General features: G+C 60.3%; 8 protein-coding genes across 8 annotated transcripts; 2 read left to right on the forward strand and 6 right to left on the reverse strand.

The window, feature by feature from the left end:
- Window positions 1-286: 286 nt before the first annotated feature.
- OSTLU_45384 (predicted protein) lies at window positions 287-4,363 on the forward strand (the record flags this gene model as incomplete). Its single annotated transcript, XM_001417192.1, has 1 exon — window positions 287-4,363. Exon 1 carries the CDS (start codon window positions 353-355, stop codon window positions 4,361-4,363), a length of 4,011 nt encoding a protein of 1,336 aa, XP_001417229.1. The 5' UTR covers window positions 287-352.
- A 341-nt stretch (window positions 4,364-4,704) lies between these two features.
- OSTLU_31146 (predicted protein) lies at window positions 4,705-5,226 on the reverse strand (the record flags this gene model as incomplete). The annotated part of the gene is made up of 1 exon (XM_001417452.1): window positions 4,705-5,226. One exon carries the CDS (start codon window positions 5,224-5,226, stop codon window positions 4,705-4,707), a length of 522 nt encoding a protein of 173 aa, XP_001417489.1.
- A 405-nt stretch (window positions 5,227-5,631) lies between these two features.
- On the forward strand, window positions 5,632-8,328 carry CHR3515 (predicted protein; the record flags this gene model as incomplete). The annotated part of the gene is made up of 1 exon (XM_001417193.1): window positions 5,632-8,328. The coding sequence occupies one exon, from the start codon at window positions 5,632-5,634 to the stop codon at window positions 8,326-8,328; it is 2,697 nt and encodes an 898-aa protein (XP_001417230.1).
- Window positions 8,329-8,417: 89 nt separating this feature from the next.
- Window positions 8,418-9,140, reverse strand: OSTLU_92599 (predicted protein; the record flags this gene model as incomplete). The annotated part of the gene is made up of 1 exon (XM_001417453.1): window positions 8,418-9,140. One exon carries the CDS (start codon window positions 9,138-9,140, stop codon window positions 8,418-8,420), a length of 723 nt encoding a protein of 240 aa, XP_001417490.1.
- A 132-nt stretch (window positions 9,141-9,272) lies between these two features.
- OSTLU_31149 (predicted protein) lies at window positions 9,273-10,989 on the reverse strand. Its single transcript, XM_001417454.1, has one exon. It carries the CDS (start codon window positions 10,783-10,785, stop codon window positions 9,367-9,369), a length of 1,419 nt encoding a protein of 472 aa, XP_001417491.1. The 5' UTR covers window positions 10,786-10,989; the 3' UTR covers window positions 9,273-9,366.
- A 932-nt stretch (window positions 10,990-11,921) lies between these two features.
- Window positions 11,922-15,287, reverse strand: OSTLU_31150 (predicted protein; the record flags this gene model as incomplete). Its single annotated transcript, XM_001417455.1, has 1 exon — window positions 11,922-15,287. One exon carries the CDS (start codon window positions 15,285-15,287, stop codon window positions 11,922-11,924), a length of 3,366 nt encoding a protein of 1,121 aa, XP_001417492.1.
- A 395-nt stretch (window positions 15,288-15,682) lies between these two features.
- OSTLU_31151 (predicted protein) lies at window positions 15,683-19,105 on the reverse strand (the record flags this gene model as incomplete). The annotated part of the gene is made up of 1 exon (XM_001417456.1): window positions 15,683-19,105. One exon carries the CDS (start codon window positions 19,103-19,105, stop codon window positions 15,698-15,700), a length of 3,408 nt encoding a protein of 1,135 aa, XP_001417493.1. The 3' UTR covers window positions 15,683-15,697.
- A 1,427-nt stretch (window positions 19,106-20,532) lies between these two features.
- On the reverse strand, window positions 20,533-22,041 carry OSTLU_49318 (predicted protein; the record flags this gene model as incomplete). Its single annotated transcript, XM_001417457.1, has 1 exon — window positions 20,533-22,041. A coding segment is annotated over one exon (1,509 nt), but the record flags the coding sequence as incomplete, so codon positions are not given.
- Window positions 22,042-22,047: the final 6 nt, after the last annotated feature.

Consider the following 22,047-nt stretch of genomic DNA (forward strand, 5'->3'; position numbering starts at 1 on the left):
AGGGACGGGGGGGGGTCGGGATCGCGGCGCGCGCGCTCTTATCTACAACCCCGCGCGGAGGCGCGCGAACCGGGACGGGCGAGGGACGCGCGAGGGATGATGGCGAGGGATGATGGCGAGGAGCGATGGCGAGGGAGACGAACGCGCGAGCGATGGGCGCGGCGAGCGACGAGGAGGCGCGAGGCGGGACGACTGACGACGCGGGGGTTTTCGAAACGCGCAGGCGATGAGGGGGAAAACGACGCGCGCGGCGCGCGCGACGCGCGCGGCTCCGGTGACGCGCGCCGTCGCCACTGGACCGCGAGGACCGCTGAAGAAGAAGGGTGAGAGCGAAGAGGACAAGATCGAGGACATGTCTTCGGGATCTCGTGGGTTGTTCACGACGGTTGATCCGGAGGTGCGACGCATCGTGCCCGAGGCGAAGGGTCGCGTCGTGGTCAAGGTGACGTACGTCGTTTTGGAGGCGCAGTACCAGTCCGCGCTGTCCGCGGCGGTGAAACAGATTAATGAAACCAACGACAAGGTGTGCGTCGAGGTTACCGGCTACTTGCTCGAGGAATTGCGCAACGCCGATAACTTGGCGGCGCTCAAGAAGGATGTCGAGTCTTCAAACATCTTCATCGGTTCTCTCATCTTTATCGAAGAGCTCGCCGAGAAGATTGTCGAAATCGTGACGCCGTGCCGCGAAAACTTGGACGCGTGCTTGATCTTCCCGTCCATGCCGCAAGTCATGCGCTTGAACAAGCTCGGCACGTTCTCCATGGCGCAGCTCGGTCAGTCCAAGTCCGCCATCGCCTCGTTCATGCGCAAGAAGAAGGAATCCGGCGGCTTTGAGGAGGGCATGTTGAAGCTCGTCCGCACGTTGCCGAAGGTGTTGAAGTACTTGCCCTCGGACAAGGCTGCGGATGCGCGCAACTTCATGAACTCTTTGCAGTACTGGCTCGGCGGTTCCACGGACAACTTGGAGAACTTCTTGTTGATGATCTCCAAGGCGTACGTCCCCGAGCTCAAGGGCGTCGAGCTCACGGTGGCTGAGCCGGAAGTGTTCCCGGATGTTGGCATCTGGCACCCGTCCGCGCCGATGTACTACGAGGACTTGAAGGAGTACCTCAACTGGTACGACACGCGCAAGGACATCAAGTTCAAGGCGGACGCCCCGGTCATCGGTCTCGTGCTCCAGCGCTCGCACTTGGTCACGGGCGACTCTGGTCACTACGACGGTATGGTCATGGAGCTCGAAGCCAAGGGTGCGAAGGTCGTCCCGATCTTTGCCGGTGGCCTCGATTTCTCCGGCCCGATCGAGCAGTTCTTCTTTGACCCGATCACCAAGGGTGCGTACGTCGACACCGTCTTGTCGTTGACTGGTTTCGCCCTCGTCGGCGGCCCGGCGCGTCAAGATCACCCGAAGGCGATTGAATCCTTGAAGAAGCTCAACGTGCCGTACATGGTCACCGTCCCGCTCTCTTTCCAAACCACCGAAGAGTGGAAGGATTCCACGCTCGGTTTGCACCCGGTGCAAGTCGCGCTCCAAGTCGCGCTTCCGGAACTCGACGGCGGCCTCGAGCCGATGATCTTCTCCGGTCGCGATTCCAAGTCTGGTAAGTCTCACACTCTCGAAGATCGCGCGGCGCAAATCGCGAACCGCGCCATCAAGTGGGCTGGCCTTCGCAAGAAGACCGCCGCGGCCAAGAAGCTCGCGATCACCGTCTTCTCTTTCCCGCCGGATAAGGGCAACGTCGGTACCGCCGCGTACTTGAACGTCTTCGGTTCCATCTACCGCGTGCTTCAAGGCTTGCGCCGCGAGGGCTACAACGTTGGTGTGCTCCCGTCCAGCGAGGAAGAGCTCATCAACTCCGTTCTCAACGACAAGGAGGCGCAATACGCGTCCCCGGACATGAACGTCGCCTACCGCATGCCGGTTGCCGAGTACCAAAAGCTCTGCCTCTACTCTGAGGACTTGCACGAGAACTGGGGCCCGCCGCCGGGCAACTTGAACACCGACGGCCAAAACTTGCTCGTGTACGGTAAGCAGTTCGGCAACGTTTTCATCGGTGTCCAGCCGACGTTCGGCTACGAAGGTGATCCCATGCGATTGTTGTTCTCCAAGTCTGCGTCGCCGCACCACGGCTTCGCGGCGTACTACACGTTCCTCGAGCACGTGTTCCAAGCCGACGCTGTCCTTCACTTCGGTACGCACGGTTCTCTCGAGTTCATGCCGGGTAAGCAAGTCGGTATGGCTGGTGTGTGCTACCCGGATCGCTTGATCGGTAACATTCCGAACATCTACTACTACGCGGCGAACAACCCCTCGGAGGCGACGATTGCCAAGCGTCGCTCTTACGCGAACACCATCTCGTACTTGACCCCGCCGGCTGAGAACGCTGGCTTGTACAAGGGCTTGAAGGAACTCAAGGAGTTGATCTCTTCTTACCAAACGTTGAAGGATTCCGGCCGTGGTCCGTCCATCGTCAACACCATCATCTCCACCGCGATCACGTGCAACTTGGACAAGGATGTCGAGGAAATCCCGACTGATCCGGAGGCTGACGCCGCGAACTTTGATGCCGACACCCGCGATTTGATCGTCGGTAAGGTGTACCAAAAGCTCATGGAAATCGAGTCTCGTCTTTTGCCGTGCGGTCTCCACGTCGTCGGATGCCCGCCGTCCGCGGAGGAAGCCGTCGCCACGCTCGTGAACATTGCGTCCATCGACCGTGAAGACGAAAACATCACCGCGCTCCCGGGTCTCCTCGCGATGGCTGTCGGTCGCGATATCGAGAGCATCTACAGATCCAACGATGCCGGTAACCTCGAGGACGTTCAGCTCTTGCAAGACATCACCGAGGCGTGCCGCTCGTGCGTCCGCACGTTTGTCACGGCTGCCGCCGACCCGTCTGGTCGCGTCGCCGCGGGCGCGCTCGCGAGCGTCGGCAAGCTCTTCGGTAGCGCTGCCGTCGCGGTTCCGTGGGGTGATGCCTTGAAGGGCACCAAGTTTGAATCTGCTGATGTCGAAAAGATGCGCACTTTGTTCGATTACTTGCGCTTCTGCCTCGAGCAAGTTGTCAAGGACAACGAGCTCGGCGCGCTCACCGAAGCCCTCGAAGGTCAATACGTGCTTCCGGGTCCGGGTGGTGACCCGATCCGTAACCCGAAGGTGTTGCCGACCGGTAAGAACATTCACGCTCTTGACCCGCAAGCGATCCCGACCGGTGCGGCTGTTGCCTCCGCCAAGGTTGTCGTCGATCGTTTGATTGAACGCGAGCGCGTCGAAAACGGTGGCAAGTACCCGGAGTCCATCGCGCTCGTTCTGTGGGGTACGGACAACATTAAGACGTACGGTGAATCTTTGGCGCAAGTCATGTTGATGGTGGGTGTGCGACCTGCCCCCGATGCGCTCGGTCGGGTGAACAAGCTCGAGCTTATCAGTTTAGAAGAGCTCGGTCGCCCGCGCATCGACGTCGTCGTCAACTGCTCTGGCGTCTTCCGCGATTTGTTCGTCAACCAGATGAACTTGTTGGACCGCGCCGTCAAGCTCGCCGCTGAGCAAGACGAACCGGAGGACATGAACTTTGTCCGCAAGCACGCCGCTGAGCAAGCCGAGGAGCTTGGCTTGTCCATTCGCGAGGCGGCGACGCGCATCTTCTCCAACGCGTCTGGTTCCTACTCTTCCAACGTCAACCTCGCGGTTGAAAACTCTTCTTGGAACGACGAGAGCCAGCTCCAAGACATGTACCTCAACCGTAAGTCTTTCGCGTTCAACTCTGATGCTCCGGGTGCTGGCATGGAAACGAGGAAGGAACTCTTCGAGTCTGCCTTGTCCAAGGTCGACGTCACCTTCCAAAACTTGGATTCTTCCGAGATTTCGCTCACCGACGTCAGCCACTACTTCGACTCTGATCCGACCAAGCTCGTCGCCGGTGTGCGTAAGGACGGTAAGATGCCGGCTTCTTACATCGCCGATACGACCACGGCCAACGCTCAAGTGCGCTCTTTGTCCGAGACGATGCGTCTGGACTCCCGCACCAAGCTCTTGAACCCGAAGTGGTACGAAGGCATGATGGCGTCTGGCTACGAGGGTACTCGCGAGATCCAAAAGCGTCTCAACAACACTCTCGGCTGGTCCGCCACGTCTGGTGCCGTCGACAACTGGGTGTACGAAGACGCCAACACGACCTTCATGGCTGATCCGGAGATGCAAAAGCGCTTGATGGAGTCCAACCCGAACTCGTTCCGCAAGATGGTCGCCAACTTCTTGGAAGCCAACGGCAGAGGTTACTGGGAGACGTCCGAAGAGAACATCGATCGTTTGCGACAGCTCTATATGGAGGTCGAAGATAAAATCGAGGGCGTCGACAACGCGTGAGCGGCCGCCGGGCGCCCGACGGCCGTCGGCGGCGCGGCCGCCGACAAATTTTATTACACAGACGCTTCGCGTTCCGGAGGGTTGGTTCTGAACTCTCTCGCGGGGTGAGATGGGTGGTGGTTACGTCCACTCATGGCAAACGCCGAATTACATTCTTAATTTTACTTGGGATAGAAATCGTACGTTTATGTAACGACGCGCATTACAAAAATATTACAAACTGCACCTCTAGCCGCTGCCGTTACGAGCCCCACTTCTAGACGGTACGTGCGCTGTCATTTGAGAGTCGTGCCTAGGTAGAGCGCGATGCGTTGTTTTGGTCCGATTCACATGCCCGGAGGTCATAAGCATACGCACGTGCGGTCGATCGCGTACGATTCGCTCGGAGTGAATCGTTCGTAATCTCCAACTTTTTCCACCAATACGAACAACGTAGGGGTCGCACCATGACCACCGCGTACTCCGAGACACATTGCCCTACACTGAAGACCCATATCGGAGAGCTTCTTGTTTTTGTTTTCCTCCAACACTTTGCTGAATTCTTCGACCAATTCGGGCGTGACGAAATCCGGGTTCCAGCAGCCGCCGCAACAGCACGCGCTCGCGGTACACTTGAGACGAGGCTCTTCCACCGCGCCTTCCGTTCGCTCCATCGCGCGGTCCAAGAACTCCTCGAGCTCGACGCGCAAGGCGCCACCCCTTTTCCACGCCTTGTCTTTAAACCTCCACGCGACGTTGCCCAGATCGTCCCAGTGGTAGGTACTCCCACATCCGATCTCTTGGCATCCCACGCGCGGGCCGAACGTGACCGCCCCGAGGAGCTCGTCGTGCCAGTATTTAGGCTTGCAGCAGTTCTGGCCCATGTCACGTCACGCCTTCCGCGCGGTTTCACGTCGACGAGTGGCGCCGACGACGAGATCTGCCCGGCGACATCTGCCACGGCGAGGTGCTACCGTGTAAAGATCTTCCTAAAAGATTATCATATCATACATGGGACTTTTATCTTTTAAAGGCGTACCTACAGCCGATACATTGTTCTATGAAAAAGATGAAAAGACAGACGTCTGCGTCGCTCGACGACGGCGTCGTCGCGCGCCTTTGCGCCAGACGCCCGTCCGCGTCGTCGCTCTTCCGCGCGTCGCCTCGTCGTTCAAACCCATCGCGCGCGCGCACCGCGCGCACCGCGACGCCCTCGCGCGTCGTCCTCGCGCCGCGCGTCGTCCGCGACGTTTCGATTCCCATCGGGGGAACGAATCCGAAACGAACGAATGTCGCGCGCCGTCGCCTCGCCGCTTCGCGACGTCAACGGCGCCGCCGCGCGTCGACCGGTGCGTCTCAAGCGTCGCGCGCTGTCCGACTCGTCCGACGACGACGCGTCGGACGAGGACGCGCCGGCGCCGGCGACGAACGTCGACGCCGTCGCGGCGACGAACGTCGACGCCGTCGCGGCGACGCGCAAGCCCCTGCGATTGAAGGGCAAGGACGGCGGGCCGAAGTTTGAGCTCGACGCGGCGCTCGCGTCGAGGCTGTACGATCATCAGCGCGACGGCGTGCGTTGGATGTGGGGATTGCACTTGGCCGGGCGAGGCGGGATTCTCGCCGACGACATGGGCCTGGGCAAGACGCTTCAGGCGTGCGCGTTCGTCGCCGGTTTGTTGCGCAGCGGCGCGGCGAAGCGCGTGCTCGTGCTCGCGCCGACGACGTTGCTGCCGCATTGGTTGAAAGAGCTCGAGACGTGCGGGCTGAGGCGAGGGGAGACGGTGTTTAAGTACTACGGCGGCTCGCGAGGGGCGCTCGACAAACAGTTGCGCGCGTGCGCGACGGGTCGAGGCGCGCTCTTGGCGTCGTACGGGATGGTGACGTCTCGCGCGAGCGAGCTCGGCGCGCCGAGCGACGAGGACGAAGCCGAGAGAGCGAGCGCGCGCGAGGGGCGCGGCGTCGCGCCGAAAGATTTCGCGGGCGAATTTCGCTGGGATTGGATCGTCATGGACGAAGGACACGCGTTGAAGAACGCGACGACGCGGCTCGCGCAAAAGGTTCGACAACTGCCCGCCAATCTGCGCATGATTGTCACCGGAACGCCGGTGCAAAACGCGCTCGGCGAACTGTGGTCGCTGTACGACTTGACGTGTCCGGGGCTTCTCGGCGGCGAAAACGAGTTTCGTCGACGATTCGCCAACAAGATCGCCGCCGGTCAAGCCGCGTCGGCGACGCAAAAACAACGATCGGAATCGAAAGAGCTCACGGCGACGCTGCGTCAAATGACTCGTCCGTACTTTTTGCGCCGCGACAAGAAGGAGGTCTTACTAGCCAAAGAGGATGTCGCGCCCGTCGACGACGCGAAGAAACCGAATAGCGCGGCCGCGACGTCGTGGAAGCACGTCAAGAACGCGCCTTCGGCGCTCGGGCAGAAGAACGATTTCATCGCGTGGATACCGCTTGAGCCGGCGCAATCGGCGCTGTACTCAAAATTCTTAGCCTCGAAACCCGTTCAGGACGCCATCAACAAAACCGGTTCGGCGATTTCGTGCATGAACGCTCTGAAGAGAATTTGCGATCACCCGACGCTGTGCGTCGCGGCGCGGGACGACGCCGACGTCGACGCGTCGCCGCCCGCGGAGGAGGAGGAGGAAATCGAAGACGAAGAAGACGCCGAATTGAAGAAGAGCTGCGCGGGCGAAGCCGCCGCGGCGGCAGCGGCGGCCGTTCGCGAGTGCGATTTCGACGCCGACGCTCTCGCCCGCGGCGCGTCGAGTTTGAGCGCCAAATCTAGATTTCTCATGGCCATGTTGGATCGGTTTCGCGCCGAAGGACGTCGCACGTTGGTCTTCTCTCAGTCGCAGGCGACACTGAACGTTGTTGAAGCGTGCATTCGCGAAGCGAACATCAAGTTCGTGCGAATCGACGGTAAAGTAAACGTCGACGAGCGAGATCGTCGCGTGACGCAGTTCCGTTCGAACGCAGACATTCCCGTCATGCTTCTCACCGCTCGCGTCGGCGGTCTCGGTTTGACGCTGACGGAGGCGACGCGCGTCATCATTTACGATCCGGCGTGGAATCCAACGACGGACAATCAATCCGTCGATCGCGCGTACCGCATTGGGCAAACCAAAGACGTCGTGGTGTATCGTCTCGTCACGTGCGGAACGGTGGAGGAAAAGATTTACCGTCGTCAAGTCTTCAAGGGCGGCGTGTCCAAGTCGGCGACGGACGGCGTGAGCGGGAAGCAATACTTTGGCGCGGACGACGCGACTCAGCTGTTCGAAACGCGCGAAAACGCCATGCGCGCGAGCGATACGATGAAACAATTGAACGCGTTGCACGCGGCGGATCGCAAGTGGACGGATGAGCTTCGCGCCGAGTTGCCGTATGTCGAGTCGCTGCCTTTTGTCTGCGGCGTGAGCGATCACGATTTGTTGTTCAGCAAAGACGACGAAGCGACGACGAGCGGGTCGAAATCAAGCAGTGCCGCCGCAAAATCAGCGCCCGCGGGGGCGGCGACGACGCCGAAGGGAAAGGCGCCCGGCGGCGCGGCTTGGAAAAACGTCAACGCCGGGTGGGGAGGCGACGGCGGTTTGCTCGGCGGCGCCTTGCTCGCGGCGCTGACGCCACCGAAGGAAACGAAAAGCGCGACAAAGATGAAAATCGACGACGACGAGTCGCCCGAGCCCGTCTCCGGGGAGGCGAAGCTTAAAGCAAAAATCAAACACATCGAAGACGACTGCGCCAAGTTGGGCGTGATTTTGAGCATGCCCGACGTCGTCGCCAAGATGCCCGACAAAGGCGAGAGCACTCGAAGGGCGATCGAAAAACAACTCGCCGAAAAATGCGTGCTCGAGGCCGAATACAACGCCAAGTACGCGGTCTCTGAGACGTTCTACACCCCTCAGAGTTCACCCAAAGGTTCGCCGCCGCCGGAAACCGTCGCCTCGTTGGCGCAATCCATCGATTCTTTCGAAATGTAAATCACACGCACCATTCATTCGCGCGCGCATCGTTGACATTCTACGCATACGAAATGTAACATCACAACAAAATATTGGCGACGCGGGCATCAATCCCTCGGGTTCGCCCGCAACGCCTCCCGCAAGACGGCGTCGAATCGATTACACCCCGCCGCGCACGCGTCCAACGCGCGCTCCGTCTCGTCCGCGTTCCACCGCCCGAACGTCTCCGTCTTCGCGTACGCCTCCATCGACGACATCTGCGCTAAAAACACCATCCCATCGCTCGTCTCGATCTCCTCGCGCGTCGGATCGAGCATCATCCTCTCCCCCGCCCGCGCGCACTCGCACGCGCTCACCAAGTCTCGGCACGCCACCCCCGCGCGCGCCAACGCCGCGGACGCCGCCAGCACGCACGCCACCGCCTCGCCCCCCCGCGCGTCCAGCACCGTCACGCACGCGTCCACCTGCGTCTTCGGGAAGCTTTCCGTCAGCACGCTCGCGCTGAGCGCCTCCTTCACCGTCCGCGCCAAGCCGTCGTCCGCCGTCCTCGCGCCGCGTCCTCGCGCGCGCGCTCGGTTCGCCCCATCCAGCGCCCGCGCGCCCGTCGCGAACGGCGCGCGGTACGCGTCGACGTCCAGCGTCCCTCGATCGACGCCCGCGAGCTCGGCGCGGCCGCGGCGCGGGCCGTAGACGGCGCACGACGCCTTGGTGTCGCCGAGCTCGACGTACGCGGAACCGGCGGCGGCGGGGACGACGTCGAGGGCGACGACGAGGGCGCGGCAGTGCGCGTCGGCGCGCGCGTCTTCGCGAGGCGCGAGCGACGAGGGCATCCGCGCGGTGGGGAGTGCGGACGACGACGGCGGCGAGCGGGACGCGGCGAACGGGCGAACGCCGCGGCGATCGGGCGCGACGCGGCGAGCGCGCGCGGGACAAAAAAGAGGGTGATTTCGATAAAAAAGCTACGTCTTGATGGTACACGCGACCGGGCGTCGGGAGGTGGGGAATGCGTGGAAGGAGGCCACGCGCGGGGGCTCGGTTTGACGAAAATCCAAATCCTCAGCGCGCGCGGCGGAGACCGCGCGCGGATGCATCCTCGTCGTCGTCGTCGTCGTCGTCGTCGTCGTCGTAAGATGCGATCATTTCGTTGAAGAAGGCGGATTCGTACGACGAGCTCGTCGATGGCTCGTGATCGAACGACGACGAGAGATTGCGCTGGAATCGTTCCCTGGCGCGACGCGCGGCGTCCGACGGCGTCGAGCGCTCGCGCGGCGGCGGCGGCGGCGGCGGTTCGTCGCGAGAGGACGGCGACGCGTCGACGTCTTTGCTTCCGAATCCAAACAAGTTGACCGTTTGCATGCTTCCGCGCGGGGCGGTGCCGGACAGCGTCTTGCTCGAGCGGTTGGCTCGCGACGCCTTTAAAATATCTCGCGCGTTGTTTCCGATGTGCGTCTCCAACGACGCGCCGCCCATGGCGATCAAGACTTCGGTGGAGATGTGTTGATGCTTCGGTTTCGGCGGCGTTCGCGGTAACAGACGCTCTTTGGGCTCGAACTTTCGCAAAATCTCCTCGCGCGGATCTCGCGTCGCCGTCGTCGTCGTCGTCGCCGTCGTCGTCGTCGCGCTCGCCGCGACGCCGTTGAGCGCGGGATCGTCGAATCCCTCGGCGTGCTGTCTGTACGCCGCGCGAGACTTCCACTGACTCGGTCCCGTGGACGGTGGTCGACGCCCATCGCGCGCGTCGAAGCTCGAATCGTCCATCGAGGACATCTCTCGCCGGAAATCCGCCGGAGTCTTGTGCGTCCCCCACTCGTCGCTCGACGCCGCGGCGCCGTCTCTTCCGCCCCACCTACCCGGCGCCCGCGGATCCACCACCGGCACTTCGGGTCGCCACTCGCCAAAGCTGAAACTCTTGCCCTCGTCCAACCGCGCGCGTTCGCCTCGATCGTCTTCGCGCGCCGCCGCGCCTCGACGAGGGGAACGAAGCGTCGCCGTCTCGCGCGTCGCCGTCGACCTCGCGCGTCGCCGCGGCCGACCCGCGTCCCGCGCGCGTCGCCCGACGACGGCGTTCACCATCGTTCGCTTCGCGTACATCCACATCAGCGTCACCCCGCTGACGCACGCGCTCGCCGCGGCGAAAATCAACGCGCACACCCCGAGCGTCGTGCCGACCAAGAGCGACCCGCTCAGCGCGCTCAACAATCCCTCCGTCCCCGCGTTCGCCGCCGCCGCGGCCCAGCACGCGAGTCCACCGGTCGTGGGAAGTCCCCATCGCACGAACCCGCACGCCTGCGCGAACACCCCTCGCAGCGCCGTCGTCACCGCGTCTTCGCCCTCGCGCGCGTCTTCCCGTCTCGCGTCGTCGTCGTCGTCGTCCCGCGTCTCGCGTCTCGCGTCTCGCCGCACCGCCCGACGCGCGCGCTCGTCGTCGCGCGCGCTTCGAAACGCGCTCTTTCGCGTCGCGCGCGCCGTCGGCATCGCGCGTCGTCGTCCCGCGCCGCGTCCCGGCGCCGCGCGAACCGTCGTCGGTCGTCGAATCGTCGCGCGAATCGTCGCGCGAATCGTCGCGCGGTCGCGCGTTCGATGCATCGTCGTCGTTCGCGTCGTCGCCGTCGGCGTCCGCGTCGGCATCGCGAGCATCGTCGTCGTCGTCGTCGTCGCGAATTCGCGTCGCGCGCCGCGTCGACGACTGACCGCGTCGAATCGTTTCGACGCCAGCGAATCGATTAAAGTTTCGACGCTTCGTCCCCCTGGCGACGAAAACCGGACGACCACCGAGGGCGGACCCAAGATAGCACTATAACGGATCCAAATACCACTAAAGCGGACCCAAACTACTTAAAGCGGACCCAAACGAACTAGGGTTTAGGGTTTAGAAGCGCGGCGTCGATCGGCGTCTCCTCTCGATCGATCGCTCGACCGCGCGCGCGCTCGACCGCGCGCGCGTCGATCGACGCGTCCGCGTCGACCCTCGATCGAGGGTCGACGCGCGACGGCGGACGCGTCGTCCGCGTCGTCGCGCGACACGGCGACGCGCGATGCGGATCGACGCGCGCGCGCCGACGCCGCCGCTGTGGGCGACGGCGCCGCCGAGACCGAGACGACGCGAATCGACGCGCGACGCGTCCGCGCGCGACGACGCGGACGCGGACGACGACGACGCGTTCGAGTGCGCGTACGAATTGGACGCGGCGTGGGCGGCGCGATTCGCGGCGACGGCGAAAAAACGAGCGGCGCGACGCGGGAGGGCGCGCGCGGGGCGAGGGCGGGCGCGGGACGGGACGAGGGCGGTGGGCTCGGGGGACGACGGGACGCGCGCGCGCGCGGAGGCGGCGGCGAGACGCGCGGAGACGCTGGCGCGAGCGGCGGCGACGGCGCGGGCGAAGCGCGCGGGCGAGGGCGAGGAGGAGGACGAGGAGGGAAGAGACGCGTGGTACGGCGCGGGAGGGGCGGCGGCGGTGGCGATGGCGGAGGGGAAGTTGAACGCGGCGTTCGACGCGTGGTTGGACGCGGGCGAAGCGCGTTGGTGGCCGAGCGGTTTGCGATGAACGGCGAAGTTCATTCGGGTAGTTTAGGTAGCTTAGCTCGTGTTAATTTAGGTGGTTTAGACTTTACTACTTGGTCGAGCCAGCTCGAGTGTCGGCTTTCTCGGCTTCCTCGGCGGCGCGCTTCTGTCGAAGTTGCTTCACGTACGGCGAGGTGGATTTTCGAAGAATGGCTTCCGCGGCGGAGTCGCGCACTTGTTTCCTGAGCGCCAAATCTTTGATGACTGCCTTCTTTCTCTGGTCGTCGTCGGGTAAGTGCGCCACGGCGGCCAACATGTCTGCTTCGACTTGCTTTCGCGCCTTGATTTGTTTCCAGCGACGCAAGAAAATGGAACCGGCAGACTTCTCGGCGGCGAGTGGCCACAACACGCTCGGCGCGTACGTTTGCCAGATTCCCTTCTTCACTTTGTACTCGATCTCAGCTTTTCCTTGCTCTCGAGTGTTTTCGAGAATATTCTTTTGCCGGCGTGTGCTCTTTTTCATTTCTTCCACCGGCACGATGCCGCGCATAACCTTCCTCTTCCTTGAATCACCGATTCGCGTCGTGCTCACGAAGATTTCTTGCCGAGCGTCTTCCTCGAGCGCTGGAACATCCGATCTCGAAGCCGATCTCGAAGCGAAGTATTCGTCGTCCGAGTCTTCTTCATGCTTGCCGCTTCTGCGCTTCAACGCTGCGCCAGCCGCGTGTACCGGCACCCTGAACGCATCGTTGAGGATGGTATTCACGCGCGACCATTCGAGAAGGGTGAATAAAACGAGAGGTATGATGAAGACACGATACTTCATCGTGTTGAAGCCGAGCGTCGGAAGACCGAAAGCGACCATGATTTGGCTGAACACGAGGCTGAAATACATCTTTCCGACGAGCCACGCCCACATGGACGTCCCCGCGGAGTACTGTTGGATGTAGTGATAGACCATGTTGTGCTTCCAGAAAATGTAGAAAAAACCGAAGAAGACGCCGCACACCGGAAGTAAAACTGGTGCGACGACGGTGTAAATTATGCCGATGAAGAACACCAACATCGTTTGCGCGGGAACCCGATGGCTCGGCGTGGGCGTCGGTTGAGCCCAGATGAGTCTCTTTGCGAAAGCCGGCCACGTGCGCGCTCGACTGCGGTATAGCAAGCACTTTGTGACGAAGCCGAGGAGTACCGGAGGATGGATCAACTCGAGAACCGGTGAAGTCGCGGTACGAAGCATGACGAACTGGAGGAAGAAAGTACTGGTATTCATCAACCTCAAGATGAACTGGTACGTGAACAAGTGCGGCTTTTGCATCCACACGAGGACGTCCTTCCACAGGGGCGTCGTGTTCAGGTTGGAAAAGACCAAGTTGAGAATGAGAAGCCAAAAGTACATAGACGCACCGAATGAGTCCATAGCGCTGACCGAGACGTAGCCAGTTTGCCGACTCACGACCAAGCTTAAAATGTGACCGACGACGAGGAACACCGTCAACACAATTGACAGGATGATGTTGTAAATAGACTCGCCAAACACGCTCACGAGAGAGTCCTTGACGTCGGCGACAGCCGCGACAGCGATATTGACAGGGTACATGAAGAATAGAGAAATGGCCACGGCGATAAAAAAAGCCTGAGTCGTCTTTTTTGCGCGTTCGACGGATGTCAAGGAGAGATTGTGCCACACGACATCAGAGTTGCCTGGCGCCGGTTCGGTGACCCACTGCCCGGGAACGTCGTCAATTTGAATTTGAGAGGCTATGACGGCGTCCATTTGTCTCGCAAATACCACGACCGCACTACACGCGGGTCGGTGGTTGTTGATGTATTCATCGCGAGTGGAGATGAAAACATCGAAGCGTTGCGCCTCGGCTCTCTTCAACGAATCCATATCTTTCAACGCTTTCGCAAGTTGAGTCGATTCCCCCCAGCTGAGTCCTCCAGTCTTTTCGGTCTCTTGTAAGTCGGCGATCGCTTGCATGTTCTGTGTGACGTGCTCGCGGGCATTCGCCCAGGCTTTCGCGGCGCTATCAAGCTTTCGAGTATCCGAGGCGAGCATTTTGAAAGCGATGCAGTCTTTGCCGAGGACGCTCTCAAACTTGCTGATGACAAGGTTCATCGACTCCTCCTTGTATAAAAGCCGAAGCTTGGCGGAATCACCGGAAGATTGCACGGTGCCATCGTTGAGTAAAAGCTTAAATCTCCCCAGGCAGCCGACTTCTTCGTCGTCGAAGATTTTGTCGAGTTTCTTCACAGAACCTCGCACACTCTTTTTGACTTTAAGAATATCTTTGACGCTGCCGGTGTTAAGCTGTTCAAACTTTTTCGGTGCCGGAGCCGTGGTTAACAAGGGCATATCCTTGACGAGGATTGCGTTCGCTTTAATACCAGTCTTATCGGGATCCACCGTCCACATCATGTGGACGTACTTACGCGACTCGACGCGAATCAAAGAAATCAGGAAGAGACTTGTGATCCAGGTGAAAGCCATGGCGGCCGCGAAAGAAGATTCGGTTCGAGCATTGAGCAGTGTGTATTTCGCGATACCGCTCTTTTCGAGAGTTGTAAGTATCTTCGAGCCCGCATCTGCGCTTGGTACGGTATCGGCGGCGTACAAACTCATGAGAATTGGACAACATACGGCGCCGGCGGTGAAGAAGAAGCGACTGGATAACTTGAACCAGCGGACGAGCATGTACTCGTCTGGGGTGGTGAACTCTTTCATCCAATTATTATCGCGGTGATAAGCGTCATAAAGCCACGACCATGCATTGTCGTCTCTCGGTTTGGGAATCTGAATTTCTCGCGGCGGGTACTTGGGGTTGCCCTTTTCAACCCACGCCGCCGAGTCGATCGCCATCCGGAGCCATACGATTTTACGCAACATAACAAAGAGGATGAGAAGGAATGAAAACAGACCCGCGTAAGACCCTACCAGCGTCCCCACTTCGGACATTGCGATCTGCGTATCGCAGGAGTCGTCGTTGTCACAAATCTCCAGATAATAGCACGAAATACCCGCGCCCGTTTGCTTGATACCTTCGATAGAAAAGTCGCCAGCGTACACCACCGGATAGTATCCAGCACCAGTATCGCACGCGATGCAGTCCATCTGATCCGACGGCGGACACCCACCCATGACGCGATAACTCGACGCGTTCACCTGCGCCACCTTACCCCACGGCGCCACGTTACCCGCGTTCAAGCTCACCATCGGCGGATTCGACGTGCTTTGCAGCGTGTGAATCGTTCGCAGGTCGTTATCCTTCTCATTAAACAACCAATGCGAGCGCACCGCGCAATCCCCGGCGCATCCCGGCGGGCACGGACACCGTTGGCCTTGCTCGTCCAACAGCGTCGCCGTGATCCACGCCGCCGAGTCCCACGGCGTTCGCGTTCGCGGCGGTTGCACCTTCGTGAGCTCGCTCGTCGGCGTCGCGCCGTAGTTTTCTTGCGTCGGCGTCGCCATGGCGGCGCGCGACGCCTTTTATCGCGCGCGCGCGTCGTCGCACCACCCGCGACGGTTTCGATGCTCAACCACCCTCGCCGGCGTCGTTCGCGTCGCGCGCCGAACGCGCGCGCCGCGCGCGAGACCGCGACGGCGCGCTCGAAAACGCTCGCACTCTCGCGCGCGGGGCTCTCGGGGCGATCGCGCGGGAGGGCGCGAGGCAGTGCGGCGCGATCGGCGCGCGATGCGGTCGGTCGCGCATTCCGACGCGGCGAAGATTTTAACATTTTCGCACAGGGGTGAGGGTCGAGGGGGCGCGCGCGCGGGGCGGCGGGCGAGGGACGCGCGCGCGCGCGAACGAACGAACGAACGGACGAACGAATCGCGATGAATGTGGTGGTGTTAAACTCTAAGCGTCGCGCGGGCGCGGATCAGCCGCGACGCTTGCTCAATCGCCACGCGTTCGGATCGTTGTAGCGATCGTACAGGGGCTCGATTTTCTCGCTCTTTTTGCGCTTGCTCAGATGGCGAGGGTCGCTGAGCTTGAAAAAGCGCGGAGCGAGCTCGACGAGCCATTTGGGGTCGATGGCGCAGACTTCACGCATGTACTCCTTGGTCGTGAGCACGAGCTCGTGGTAGATGACCCAGTCGGGCTGACGTTGGAAGAGCGCGCTCGAGGGGTGAATGTACGTCGGAGTCTGCTCGACGATGGTTTTGTAACCCTCCTGCGGATCTTTCTTGGCGCCGTGGAAGAAGAAACCCGAGCAGATGGCTTTGCGAACTTTGTTGTAGTTGCGTCCAGCGCTCGTGGTGCCGAGCTTGTATCGATCCATGATGGTGAGAAGTTGTTTACGGACGTCTTGCGCGCGCTTCATCGAACGCGCCTGTAAAAAGTTCTCGTAACACCAAGGTTCGCTGAAACCTTGAGCCTTCCACGCCTCATACACCGACAACAATGTCAAATGGTCGCCTTCGGCTTGGAAAAACTTGTTCTTCTTCGCGTCCGCCTGCGCTTGCTTTTCCTTCGGGCGGTGGAAGATATTTTGAGCGCTCAGCATGGCGACGATGGTCAAAATTTCCTCAGAACACCCGAGATCAACGCTCGCGATGAGCATCTTACTCATCGGCGGCTCCAATGGAAACTCTGCCATCTTGCGCCCGAGTCGAGTGAGCAAGCCTTCCTCATCTAACGCGCCTAAATTGTACAGTTGCTCCAAAGCCGTGACGAGCGTCGCCGGTGGAGGCGGGTCCATGAAATCAAAATTAATCAAGTCGTTGATCCCCATAGCTTTCATCGTCAGCACCGTCATGCTCAGGTTCGTCCTTTGAATTTCTGGCACCGATGTCGGGAGCATTTCGTTCTTGAACGCACTTTCCGTGTACAATCTATAACACTTGCCGGGACCTGTACGACCGGCGCGACCGGCTCGCTGTCGAGCTGAAGCCTGTGAAATCGGAGCCACGATGAGAGAGTCCATGGAAATCTTAGGATTGTACACTTTTTGTTTTGAAAACCCGGGATCGACGACGTAGAAGATGCCGTCAATAGTGAGCGAGGCTTCGGCAATGTTTGTCGCGATGACGCACTTGCGACTGCCGGGCGGCGCCGGCTCAAAAATGCGCGTCTGCTGTTCGCTAGGAAGAGCAGAGTACACCGGCAAGACGTGTAACTCTGGAACCGCTGGACCTAATGCGCGCATACGATCGAATAGAATCTCCGCAGCCGCATCAATCTCTTCTTGACCCGTGAGGAACAGTAAGATGTCGCCCTCGGGCTCTGTGAGGTGGATTTGCATCACCGTGATCAAAGCGGCATCAAGATAGTCGCTCTCGGGAGCTTTAGTATACAATACTTCGACAGGAAACGTTCGACCAGGAATGGTGAAAATGGGGCAATCGAAAAAGTACGTCGAAAACTTTTCGGCGTCCAAAGTAGCTGACGTCACGATGATTTTCAAGTCTTTTCGCTTTGCGCAGCACTTCTTCAGCAATCCGAACAATACGTCCGTGTGGATCGTTCTTTCGTGTGCCTCATCGAGCATGATGACGCAATACTGCGATAACAAGTCATCCAACAAAGCCTCGCGAAGTAGCATACCATCGGTCATGTACTTGATAACTGTGTCCTGTGACGTGCAGTCTTCGAAACGAATCGCGTAACCAACCTCTTCACCGAGTCGACAGCCGTACTCCTCGGCGACACGCTTGGCTACGGACATTGCGGCCACACGCCTTGGTTGCGTGCATCCTATTCTACCCCGTGACGTATACCCAGCCTCGGCCAAGTATTGGGTCATCTGCGTCGTTTTCCCCGAACCCGTCTCGCCAATCACCACTAAAATCTGATTTTCATTCACCGCTTGAATCAATTGATCGCGCAGTTTATAAATCGGTAGCGTCTGCCGTAATTGATGAATGGGCATCGTCTGTGGCTGGCCCATCCTTTGACCTTGGCCCATGGACTTGGCCTTCCAAGCGGGCATATCGCGGCCTCCGCGACTGCCGCCGTACTGTCGAGCCTCCTCTGTCAACGACGCATCGCCCTGTCTTCTCATCGGATCCTCCCACGGACGCGCCGCTACTTGACCCTCGGCCTCAGTATTTGCTCGCTGCTGCTGATCGCGAAGCTCGCGTCGCTCTTTCGCCAGCGTGGCTTGCGTCATGGCGGCGCGTTGCATGGAACCATCTGGGTTTTTGACAATTTTAATCGGCGAAACGTCACCCGTGCTCGCCGCAGTTTGTCCCTGCAAGAACGGCGCCTCGTCTTCGTTGATCTCGATTTCAACTTCCTCTTCAGCTTCTTCTTCGTAGGATAGCATGCCGTCGTTTTCCGGATCGAATTGCGGATAGTCTTGCACCTTCAACACCCCGCTCGCGATGAGCTGCCGAGCTTCCCACAGCTCCGGCGAACTCAGCCTCTTTGCAGGTCGTTTGCGCGAGGCTGTGTTTGCTTCATCCAAAGTGCTGGCATCGATGCCAGAAAGGCCTTTAAGTGACGCCATTCCCCCTGCTGCTGACGGCCCGGGTGGCGGTAAATTCCTCGGCGCTGGATTACTTCTGTTACCGCCAAACGTGGCGCGCGCAGTCTCCTTCCCCGAGATTTGGTCCACATCCTTCATCGACAGCGATATCTTGTTTCCGTTACGATTCAAAACTTTGACAAACACGCTCTCACCTCGCCTCGCGCCGTCCTTTGCGCTTTTCAGGTGTCGATCGGTAATGGCGCTCACGTGCACCAAGCCCTCCGCCTTGCGCTTGAACTCCACCAACTCCACAAAGGCTCCGAAATCCATCACATTTGTCACCCTTCCGCGGTACACCCCACCCACACTTGGCTCACCATCTCGCGTCTTCTCATCGCTCTTCGTCTGCGCGCTCGCAAGCGAGTGCGAAACCTCCCTCTCGTTCGCCCGTTCGCTCTTGCTCGGGTCGTCCGCCGCGTTTGCGAGCGCGTCCCGGTCCCCGTATAATTCCCTCGTCAACGCCTTCGCGTGCGAATCATCGTCCCGCACCGCAAGTCCAGGAAAGTTTGCGTCGCCGCTCGACCTTCCAGACGTCCCCGCGCTTCCCGCAGTCGCCGCATTTGTCCCGCGCGCCGTCCCGCTCGGCTTCTTCCGCATCCGCTGAATCAGCCCAAGCAAAGATTCCGCGAACGCATCGTCCACTTCTGCGCCGACCGCGCCAAGCGCCTTCCGAAACGTCACCGGAGTGTCGTTTTCGTCCGTGAGCGCGATGACGAACTCGCTCAGCGTCTTATCGGCGATCCCGAGGTGATTTTCGAGCTCCTTCGTGACTTTGTTCACGAGCGAGAGCTGCGCGAGTTTGGCGAGCGCCGCCATCGGGACGCCGAGCGGGCGCGCCGTGACGCGCGGTGATGAGTTTCGCGATCGCACGGCCGCACGCGCGAGATGCGGGTGGACTGGACGCGAGTCACGATGTGAGGATCGAGCAATGCCAGGGACGACGGCTGGACGACGGCTGGCGACGAGCGCAGTGGTGCGCAAGGCGTTACAAATACAATGGGTTATAAGTCGATCAAGTTGCCGGTGGCGGGTCCAGATGCGTCCGATGGCGGTTGCGAGGACGTCGACGGCGCTGACGGAAACGCAGGGGCGAAGAGAGTCCAATTCGGGGTGAAAATTGACGTCTCAGCGGCTTGAACTTCGTGCGCGCGGTACGAGTCGATGAAAGAGGGATGGCATCCCGCGAGCGCACCGACGAAGGCAACGCGACGGCGTGATGGCTCATCGGCGCTGTCATCAGATTCTGCGAAAAAGCACCGGGCGAAGGTCGCGCACACGGCGGCGGTGTCGGTGGGCAAACTTGTTTGCGCACGCTCGTCGTCGATGCGCTTGATGAGCGTCGCCGCGTGTGCGAGCGCCGCTCTCGTCTTCCCCGAGACGTGCTTGTTAAGGACGCTGTTGATGAAATCTCTGGTTGGGAAAGAATCCAGAGGCATGGAGTCCACGACGCTCGTAATTTCTGGCTTTTCCAGCACGCGCTGCGGGAGCGCGGAGAAGAGCGAGATGAGTGCTTCACCGACGTCGTACGCGTTGCCGCCGATGGCGCTCAGTTTCACCGAATTCGCTCGATTAGTGTGGAATGCATTGGCAATCTTCGCAAGTACCCCTCGTGTACGAACATTCTCAAAGGGTACGCGGAAAAGTCCCGGCGCCGCACTCACTTTCTCGTGTAGAAAGTCTACGAGACTTGTCACGACTTGCGGAACGTTTGGCGGAATCGCCGACGTTGGAAGATCTTCGAAAGGCGTGCCAAACGTGCATGGTTGGTACGTCCCTTGGACAGAAACGAAAAAATCCCTCCCACCCTCGAGCCTGACGACCAAAATCGCGTCGACATGCTTTGGTTTGGCATCCACGTGTATGAGCGAGTCGTCGCCGTATCTCGTCAGCGAATCGTGACTAAACGCGCTCGGACCCGACCTTCGTCCACCCCGAACGCATGCGGTGACGTTCAGAATGACTTCCTCACCTGGTAACAAGCTACCACTCATCGGGTAGACGGACATCCAACCGGGAGTCGCCGGACCACCCGGTATCGGAGAAACGAGACTGAAGTTGGCCGGGACGTCGCCGACGTTTGAAAGCCTAAACTTACCGGCCACTTCCTCGGAGTAGCGCAAACGGCCCAAATCGACGCTTGCGTTCTCTATTGCGCATACCGGCATAGACGCCATCTCGACGTGATCAAGCTTTCGACGCAAATCGAACAAAAGGCTGTGCAGTTTTTTTGGTTCAAGCTCTCGAACCACTAGCGAAAATACGGCGTACACTGGCTTGTGATCTGAGTGCGTCAGCTCGGCACGGCCATACTCCAACAGGTTGATATCAAAATCACCGTTCCACAGCACTCGATCGCACCAGGCTGGAGTGCGTTTCTTCTCCTCCTCTTTTCTCTGAGAGCCGCCAACTTCGTCCAGATCCGCATCGCCCGCTCCGCTATAAATGTTTGTGCCCGGTCTATACTTGTACGTCGGCGCGAAAGTGACTTCGCTTTCGTGCCATCCTCTAAATGCACGCCCGGCACTGCGTTCGATGTTCAGTTGATCAGACGCCAGTAGGCTCGAATAGTTTCCCGCGGCGATTGACTTGCGCACGACGTCGTCGGACAACGTCAATCGATAGTTCAAGTCCCCCATCCAGATCGAGCTCGCAGCATCCGCGACGGAATACTCCGACGCATCCGCGCCTTCGGGCGGCAAAAATCTCAGCTGGTCCATAATTGTGCTATAATCTTCGTTCCGCTTGATTTCATCGCCCGGTTTCGAGCCCGCGCTCAAGTGCGAGCACACGAAAACCAAAGGCGTGCTGTAAAGTTTCATCCAAACAGCGCACGCACCCTTGTTTCCTAGTATACCGACGCCAATATTAAACCCAGTCGCCACCGTTCCAACGCGTACGTCTTGGATATGCGGCAGCAGCGATGCCTTCACCCACACGGTTATGTACACGCCGACGAGTTGCTTCTGCGCCACAGGTCTATACTTCGCGGCGCCCTGTTTCGACTTTGGCGGCCTCCAACTCGAACCCTCACGAATCGCAAAGTCACTTATATCTTCCTCCTCGTCACCACCGTCGAAGGATACCCATTTCACCGTCTCGGGCGTTGCTTGCCCCGACGTCGTCGCGAACGACGCCTCCGTCGCGTCGTCGGCGTCAAACTCCGCGGTGTAATCACTCAGCACCCCGCGTCGCTTCGTCGCCGGCTGATTCGCCGCCGAGCCATTCAACGCCTTATCCAGCACGCGTTCCCACGCCTCCGTCATCGCGCTGTCCTCTCCCACGAGCACCTTGCCAACGTTGAGCGGGACGATTTCCTGAAAACCAACCGCCACGACGTCCGCCGCGTCGTCGTCGTCCCACGTCCCTCCCTCGCCCTCGTCCAACCTCCCGCGATTGCGCACCCACTCCTTGACGTCCGCGTCCGCCCTCGGCGCTTTCCCATTCGTGTTCCACGTCCCCGCGAACACCCGCAGCGGTCGTCGCTCCGTGTACGCGTCGATGGATTCATTCAAAAACTCTCTCCGCACCGCCGTCGACGCGATCCGCCGTCCCCACTCGCGCGCCAGCGGATGCGCGCGTTCCGTCGTCGTCGCCGTCGTCGTCGCCGTCGCGCGCGCGTCGTCGCTCGCGCTCGGGCCGTCGAAATCGCGCACCCACGCGCTCGTCGCCTCGCGCGCGCGCTCGCCGTCTCGCGCGCCGCTCGCGCTTCGCTCGCGCTCGCTCGCCGTCGCGCTCGCGAAGAGCGCGCGCATCTCGCG

The sequence above is a fragment of the Ostreococcus lucimarinus genome, chromosome 4 (assembly GCF_000092065.1).
Source record: "Ostreococcus lucimarinus CCE9901 chromosome 4, complete sequence".
Classification (NCBI taxonomy): Eukaryota; Viridiplantae; Chlorophyta; class Mamiellophyceae; order Mamiellales; family Bathycoccaceae; genus Ostreococcus; species Ostreococcus sp. 'lucimarinus'.

What these genes read in the sequence shown, in the direction of transcription:
- OSTLU_31149 (XM_001417454.1), bottom strand. Translation starts at nt 10,785, where the DNA reads ATGCCGACGGCGCGCGCGACGCGAAAGAGCGCGTTTCGAAGCGCGCGC.